Source organism: Micropterus dolomieu, linkage group LG18 (genome assembly GCF_021292245.1).
Source record: "Micropterus dolomieu isolate WLL.071019.BEF.003 ecotype Adirondacks linkage group LG18, ASM2129224v1, whole genome shotgun sequence".
In the NCBI taxonomy this organism is placed as follows: domain Eukaryota; kingdom Metazoa; phylum Chordata; class Actinopteri; order Centrarchiformes; family Centrarchidae; genus Micropterus; species Micropterus dolomieu.
The window spans coordinates 4,211,971-4,220,404 of NC_060167.1; the positions used below are offsets into that span (position 1 = coordinate 4,211,971).

Sequence of the window (8,434 nt, forward strand, 5' to 3'; positions counted from 1 at the left end):
GTATCTGTAACCTGTACAGCTTCATCAACCTTATCTGTGCTTGTTGCCATTTCTGTGGCAATTTTGTCTTATTGATGGTAGCTAGCAAGAGACAGGAAGATGACATCCCCATTCCTAATCCCACCTAAAAAGCTCTGATTGGTGGATTATTTGTCCAACCAGACATCAATGGACACAGCACTACTGCACAAAATAAAGATGTGGATAGCAATTCAAAGGTCTGGAATGAGGCTAGAAGCAAATACTTTAAATCAAAATCAAGACTTGAATGAGTTCAAGTTGTTTAGCAGCTAGCTAGGTAGTTAGCTGTTGAATGTAAATGATTGACAACTGGCAAACTGAGTGGTTGGACTGTCCCATTTAACTTTTGAGCACCTGATGGTTCAAACCTTTTCTCCCTCCTGTGTGCTTGTCTTCCCACCTTCCAGATCTTCTACATGAATCCTCGCTACATCCTCTTCATTCACCTGGTGTTCAACGACATGGTCCAGGTGACACTGACCGTCATCATGTTTGTCATCAGCTACATCTTCTATAAAATAAATGTCTCCATCTGTTGCGTCTTCATCCTGATTGCGCTTTTCACCACTGAAAACAGCCCTCTGAACCTGGCTTGCATGGCGGTGGAGTGCTACATCGCCATCTGCGTTCCCCTTCGCCACGTGCAGATCTGCACCATCAAGAGAACGTTAATGCTGATTGGTTTAATCTGGGTGACAACCGTGCTGTCTGTTCTTCCTGATCTGTTCATCACTTTGGCCACACAGCCACTGGGCTTCTTTCACTCCCAGGTGTTCTGCCTCAGACAAACTGTCTTCCCAAATCCCATCATCATCAAGAAGAGAGATATCACATATTCAGTGTTTCTAGTTATAGTTTGGATCACTATCTTTTACACTTACTTCAAGATCCTGTTCACTGCAAAAACAGCTAGCAAAGATGCTAAAAAAGCCAGAAACACTATCCTCCTCCACGGGTTTCAGCTGCTGCTGTGTATGACAACATATGTAGGCCCCCAGTTATTAGATGTTCTGCAACAATGGTTCCCTAAGGATTATACAGACTCCCTCTTTGCTTACTATGTTATTGTACAAGTCCTGCCACGATCTATTAGTCCGATGATCTATGGCATACGAGACAATACTTTCAGAAAGTACCTGAAAAGTTACCTGTTGTGCAGATTTAGAATGCAGTAAGCAACCAAATAAAGACTATAATTAGGTCTTTAATGCTTAAACATTTAAACTACAGGTTTCTCAAACTGTTAAAACATTTGTGAAAATCCTAACTCAGAATTGTAATGTACATAGTGCATGCTGTGAGTGAAAGTTTCCACAATATTGTTGTAGATGAACACAAAATATGTAAACTCATCTCAACTCCACTCAAACAACCAAATACAAATGTTAATGATTTGTGATTAAACATCCTTATACCAGGTGTCCTAAACAACGAACGTACTTTCGGCTGTGCCTTGATGTATATGGATCTCAGTTGTGAAATGAAACGTATGACAACTCATAACACACGAGAGAAAAATAGTTACAGTATCTCACACACGCAAGTACAACCCTCACATTTTTGGTAAGACACTGAAGAAATGACACTTAGCTACAATGTAAAGTAGTGAGTGTACAGCTTTGTAAAACAGTGTAAATTTGCTGTCCCCTCAAAGTAACACATCACAGAGCCATTAATGTCTAAACCGCTGGCAACAAAAGTGAGTACACCCCTGTAGTCACAATACTGTGTCAATATTTTGTGTGGCCACCATTATTTTCCAGCACTGCCTTAACCCTCTTGGGCTTGGAGTTCACCAGAACCTCAGAGGTCGCCACTGGAGTCCTCTTCCACTCCTCCATGATGAAATCACGGAGCTGGTGGATGTTAGAGACCTTGTGATCTACCGCCTTCCATTTGAGGATGCTGAATAGGGTTTAGGTCTGGAGACATACCTGGCCAGTCCAACACCTTTACCCTCAGCTTCTTTAGCGAGGCAGTGGTCGTCTTGGAGGTGTGTTTGGGGTCGTTATCATGCCCAGTCTCTGAAGGGAGGGGATCCTGCTCTGCTTCAGTATGTCACAGGACATGTTGGCATTCATGGTTCCCTCAATGAACTGTAGCTCCCCAGTGCCGCAGCATTCATGCAGCCCCAGACCAGGACACTCCCACCACCATCCTTCACTGTAGGCAAGACACACTTGTCTTTGTACTCCTCACCTGATTGACGCCACACACGCTTGACACCATCTGAACCAAATAAGTTTATCTTAGTCGACCACAGGACGTGGTTCCAGTAATCCATGTCCTTAGTCTGCTTGTCTTTAGCAAACTGTTTGCGGGCTTTCTTGTGCATCATCTTTAGAAGAGGCTTCCTTCTGGGACGACAGCCATGCAGACCGGTTTGATGCAGTGTGCGGCGTACGGTCTGAGCACTGACCCCCCACCACTTCAACCTCTGTAGCAATGCTGCCAGCACTCATACGTCTATTTCCCAAAGACAACCTCTGGATATGACGCTGAGTACGTGCACTCAACTTCTTTGGTCGACCATGGTGAGGCCTGTTCTGAGTGGAGCCTGTTAAACCGCTGTACGGTCTTGGCCACCGTGCTGCAGCTCAGTTTCAGGGTCTTGGCAATCTTCTTATAGCCTAGGCCATCTTTATGTAGAGAGAGAGAGTTCTTTGCCATGAGGTGCCATGTTGAACTTCCAGTGACCAGTGTGAGGGAGTGTGAAAGCGATAATTCTAAATGTAACTCACCTGCTCACACCTGTGACCTTGTAACACTAACGAGTCACATGACACTGGGGAGGGAAAATGGCTTACTGGGTCCAATTTGGACATTTTCAGTTAAGGGTGTACTCACTTTTGTTGCCAGCGGTTTAGACATTAATGGCTGTGTGTTGTGTTATTTTGAGGGGACAGCAAATTTACACTGTTATACAAGCTGCACACTCACTTTACATTGTATCAGTGTTGTCACATGAAAAGATATAATGAAGTATGAGTATTCCTCACTTTTGTGAGATACTGTATGTGGCCCTAGTCATTTTTGTAACTTCAGTCTGATTGAGGTTGTAACTGTTCCCGTTCAGTGTTTGAACTAAACTTTAGTTAAATGAAAATAAATTAACTTTGGTATTTGTTGTTCAGTAATGTAACCATAATCATGAAATGTTTATTATTTGTCTGTTTGGACAAAATCACTGTAAGCTGTGAAGTTTTATGTTTTTTTTTACCTCTAGTAGCACCATGGAGGTTTTTTATAATTGGGCCCCTGTTTTGTTTGTTTCGTGCTCGCCCACGAGGACACACATGCACATACACATGTGCACATATACACACGCACATACATGTGCACGCAGGTGACAAGATACAAGTTTCTGCCCGTGGTTTCCTACCATTTCACTGATCTATAGGTGGCAGTAATGCACCATGAAACAAGCAATGTGCCATAAAAGGCAGGGAAGAAGAAAGACTACCAACAAGTAAACATGAATGTAAACAATGCAAAATGTGAAATACTTGGGAATGCATTCAACACATTTATTAGAACTCAAGGATACACACCAAATTTAACACTGAATGTAAACATGTAAACTTTTGTTTGTTTACAAAAAATCTCCAATGGGGTGCCTTTAAAAAATGCCATAAAGCTGTGGTTGTACATTGTGCTAAGTAAGCCAGGAACACAATTTTGACATACAAGAAAACACTTTCAGGAAGTATATACAGTATCTCACAAAAGTGAGTACACCTTTATCATTTTATCATTAAATTACAGGTAGAATTCCCCTTTTTCGCTTGTGTGCATGTGTAATTACAAGGCTCAACTGAGAATACAGAGTCATCCAGCGAAGGTTGAGGTCAAGGGTCAAGTTGCCCTTGACTTCATCCTTCGTTGGATAACTATGACCTGGATGACCGAGAACCTTCACAGAATACAGAGTTCTAACCAATTTTGAAATGTGGTTGCATAACACAAATAAGTAGAAAGTTTACACTGTAATTTACACTGACTTCACTCTGGAGGAATAAGACATTATTTGTTTTATTTATTTATTCATAATGGTAGGTCTCCCATTGAGGTTTGAGTTTTTAAATTAAATTAAATTATTGTAAGAAAATAGTTTATTGTCTTATACATCTGTTTTAGTTAGCTTGTCTTAATTAAATTTATATTTGAATTAAACATTTTTTTTTTTTTATTCCTAATATATCTTACTACACACCATTGACTCATCTTTTATAAAAAAAATTTGTTGTGAATAAACATGTCAGGAAGATGTCGTGACAACGCAGATGAATTTGTGAGCAGACTTCATAGCAGTAGTTTCTGTCTGTCGTAAAATTCAGTGGATTTCAGTGGCTCAGTTGTACCAATATCCAGCATCTGGTAGTGACAGTTCACTGCTGCATGGGGACAGCCTGTATTTGTCTAAATATGCATAATTATGACACACTCGCAGATGAGGTTCCTTCATTATATTTTTATTTGACTGACAGGCCGTGGTCCAATCACCTAAAGAGAACAGGCCCCGTACTCTACACAGCTGGAATCACCTCTTACATTCTGCAGAACCCGTGCATCATCCTGCTTAATATTAACATCCTCCACTGAGTTCAGACTCATTTCACTCAAGTGTACTTTCTGAGGTAGGTAGGAAAGTCTTTGGTGCTATACTGTAGAACTGCAACATTAAGTGCAGTATTTCATTATGTTGTTTGGTGTTGTCTGAACATAATGTAATTTCTTTATTTTTAAAAATGTGTTGATCTTATTTAAAATGTGTTAAAAATTTTGCATTTAGAAAAGCAAATTACATTTTTCACTTTCATTTAAATGATCTGTTGCTTGTTGAGAAAGTTTAGCTGTCTCATTTTTAAATAAGCTGTTCTGCTAAAAATGTGACTTCTACTACAGTAAAAGAATTATTAACTTTGTGAAACATTGAAGACCTACACAAATATCACAGTTACATTTCTAGAAGGATATATTTCTGGATGAATGTTTTTCTTACTTTAACAGGAAAGATACATTTATTGGATGTAGATTTACTATATTTCTGTGAATAATTCCTCACGTTGTTAAGGTTAAGGTATTGCTTGGTTTAACATTTAAATATGTTTACATGTTGCTCTGTAACAGAGGCTTGCAGGATCATCAGATCATTTCCATGAATTCCTCATCTAATGGTTTAAGTGTGTCAAGTGTACAGAGTTATCGAGACTCTTTCAGCACATCTGTGGTCAAAAATGTGATCATTCTGGCTCTTGGCCTCATCATCAACTATATCAATGGCACCCTTATTCACACCTTCAGAAAACACCAGGTCAGAATACTTTACTACTGTTTCTCCTTACTAACACGGTCATTATTGTTGATATTATTCAAATGTCAGTTATAATTATTAGCAGAAAACTATGACAACTGGACAGCTGTCTTCTACTACAGTTTAATTTATTGAGAGGGCAGAGGTTTGTGATTTTGATGATCTTGATGTTGTTCAGAAGCAATTTTATTTTGTGTTGCATTGTGGCTTTTTAATAAGGTATATTTTTGTCTAGAAAAATGCACGGAAACCAAGACATAATAGGACATTTCTGTCTGAATGATTTGAAATGACCTTTTTGAATTTGTGGAACTGAATGTAATTGTTGAAATTAGATTTGTTTTATTTTATCACATTTTCTATTAAATTTGCATTTGTTATTTATACTTTTATTTTGAAGTCATGAACAAGTCTTGTTGGGTTGCTCTCTCATGAATGGAGCTGCTGAGCTACTCCGGCCGGCAAGCAGAGAGCACGGACATTTTTGTCTGCTCATGTGGAAAGGTTGCAGCAGACTTAGGTAAATGTTATCCCACGTGCTGTGGATGTTATTGTTTATGTTAAGCCAACATGTTTTTTTATCTTTTCTCAGTATTTAGTTTTCATGTGGATTTGGAGCGAAGACTTCCAATAAACCAGTAGCAAGAAAACCACTTGTGTCTGCCTGCGCTTAGAGGAAATTACTCTGCCAATTAGGATTTGTCATGTGGCTATCCTGTTTGTCGTTGCTTGCCATAGTGTCTTCTAAGCCAATATGGTCCGACATGCCAACAGATGGATGTTTAACTGACCTTTCATTTCTTCTTCTCCTCCTCTCTTTCAGATATTTTATATGAATCCTCGTTACATCCTATTCATCCACCTGGTGGTGAACGATATGATCCAGCTCACTACAACAATCAGCCTGTTTGTCTTAAGTTACATCTTCTACCAAATTAATGTTTCCCTGTGTTGCCTCATTATAACTTTAGCTGTCTTCACCACCCTCAACACTCCTTTAAATTTAGCTGTCATGGCAGTGGAGTGCTACATTGCTATTTGTTTACCGCTGCGACACAATCAGTTGTGTACCATCAAAAGAACATATATTGTGATTGGTTGGATTTGGGCCATGAGTGCAGCCTCAACCCTACCAGATGTGTGTATTATTCTGGCAACAGAGCCTTTACAGTTCTTTTATTCCACAATTTTTTGTGAAAGGGATAATGTGTTCCGGCACCCTATACATATGAAAAAGAGGGATATATCCTACATAATCTACCTAATTTGTGTTTGGCTCACTCTCTTCTACACTTACTTCAAGATCTTCTTTGCTGCTAAAGAAGCTAAAGCAGCTAAATCATCTGGTGGAGACGCAAAGAAGGCCAGGAATACAATCCTGCTCCATGGCTTTCAGCTACTGTTGTGTATGCTAACCTATATTGCCCCTATGTTAAAAAGCACTCTGGTGTACTGGTTTCCTACACATTATGTAAATGTAGTCTTTGTTTGTTATATTATCATCCAGATCCTTCCCCGGTTTCTCAGTCCCATTGTGTACGGGCTACGAGACAAGACATTTAGGCAGCATCTGAAAAAGTATCTGCTGTGTACAGTGAGAGCAAGCATCAAACCATGGACTGAAGCAAAACAAAGTTAGATCCTTGAACAAAAAAGTTGTTATGACTTTTTAAACTTAACTCATCTAGATCATGTTAATCCTATTGGACGGCGACCCATCCAATAGTTGTCGAGATATTTCATTCTGAACCATACTTTAACTTGAAAAGCCAGGGGCTCAACCTGGCAGGTTATAGGTACCAAATTACATAAATTCATCCATTAGTCTCAACTATTTTGCAAAAATCGCTAAAGTAAACATCATGGTGGAGCTATAGGAAAAGTCAGGGGATCATCAAAGTCAGTAGCGTCTATAGGGATCATGAATCTGGAGAAATGACACAAATTTAATTATAACCAGTAGGTCTCCCATTAAGGTTTAAAGAAGAATGTACAGAAAAACCCTGTTTCACCTGTTTTTTTTTTAACTCTGTCACAGTGTTTTCATTGCAATGAAATAGTTGTTAGTAAATATTGTATTGTCTTATACATCTGTTTAAGTTAGTGCTTCTTTATTAAAGTCATGTTTCAATTAAAATATGTATTGTTTAATCAAAATTAAGTGGTTTTATTTATTTTTATCAGTTTTCCATTTATATACAACCTCATTCAGCCACGTGCTTTTCATGGTCTGGCCTTACGATGTCTTTACTTTGGATTTGCTCTCTGAATAGAAGTATTGATTATTATATGAAACATTTTACAAGGACTTAAAGTTGGCTTTATATTGCAATATTTTAAATATTACATTTACATTTGCCCATTTAGCAGACGCTTTTATTCAAAGTGCATGTTAGAGGTTAGAGGTGTTACAAGAGAAAGTGTTCTTGGAAGTGATGAGTTTTCAAGAGCTTCTTGAAGTTAGAGAGGGACGCCCTGCTCTGACGGTGTGTGGTAGCTCGTTCCACCATCGTGGTGTCACAGATGAGAACAGGAACTTAGGTTGCTTTGTGTGAAGGGATAGGTGTGAGCTAGGCGTAAAAGAAATCAGCAGTTTTGTCACTATTAGCACAGTAACCAAATAGAAAGAAGTGATGCTTCCTCCTGTAATTATATGCGATTTCCCAAACTTAGAAATAACAATTCCTCAACACAAAGGAGGTTTTGTGGAACTGGCCAGGAAATCTACGCTTCGTGTTTTTTCATGTACAAATGACCCCTGCTTGAATTCCCTGCTATTATGTCTTTCCTAACTAAATTGCTGTGTAACACGAACCCTCTTTACTTGCTTTGTGTTGAGGAACTGAGACAGATGGACTTCCAGCTGCTGGAGTGCCTGATCCTCATTTACGCCAGATAAGGAGTCATCCTGTTTGGGAATTGAAGCATTTGCTCTGGCTATATCTTCATTTTGCTCTTTCATGCTTAATTAGCACACAGCTAGACACTTAGCAAATGGTATTTTACGATACGCAAATTGAAAATGCCTACCGGTAATTTTACAAAAAAATTAAAGTGAATCAAATTCAAATGGCAGCATCAAATTCCTGGAAGTGTAAC

The 8,434-nt window shown here is 39.0% G+C and overlaps 2 protein-coding genes across 3 annotated transcripts in view; both read left to right on the forward strand.

Annotated features, from left to right (window-relative positions):
• The window catches only part of LOC123956971 (odorant receptor 131-2-like), a 5,092-nt gene extending 3,896 nt beyond the window's left edge, over window positions 1–1,196 (forward strand). The window contains exons 4-5 of the mRNA XM_046029548.1: window positions 163–218; window positions 429–1,196. Of these exons, the coding sequence (XP_045885504.1) occupies window positions 163–218; window positions 429–1,196 (824 nt within the window). The remainder of the gene's footprint in view (window positions 1–162; window positions 219–428) is intronic.
• Window positions 1,197–4,599: 3,403 nt separating this feature from the next.
• LOC123956684 (odorant receptor 131-2-like) lies at window positions 4,600–7,211 on the forward strand. Of its 2 annotated transcripts, none has more exons than XM_046029046.1 (3): window positions 4,600–4,662; window positions 5,152–5,335; window positions 6,159–7,211. In XM_046029046.1, exons 2-3 carry the CDS (start codon window positions 5,180–5,182, stop codon window positions 6,972–6,974), a joined length of 972 nt encoding a protein of 323 aa, XP_045885002.1. In that variant the 5' UTR covers window positions 4,600–4,662; window positions 5,152–5,179; the 3' UTR covers window positions 6,975–7,211. The 2 variants fall into 2 exon arrangements, with proteins under 2 accessions (XP_045885002.1, XP_045885003.1); XM_046029047.1 differs by having other exon boundaries at window positions 4,600–4,658.
• The last annotated feature ends 1,223 nt before the right edge of the window (window positions 7,212–8,434 follow it).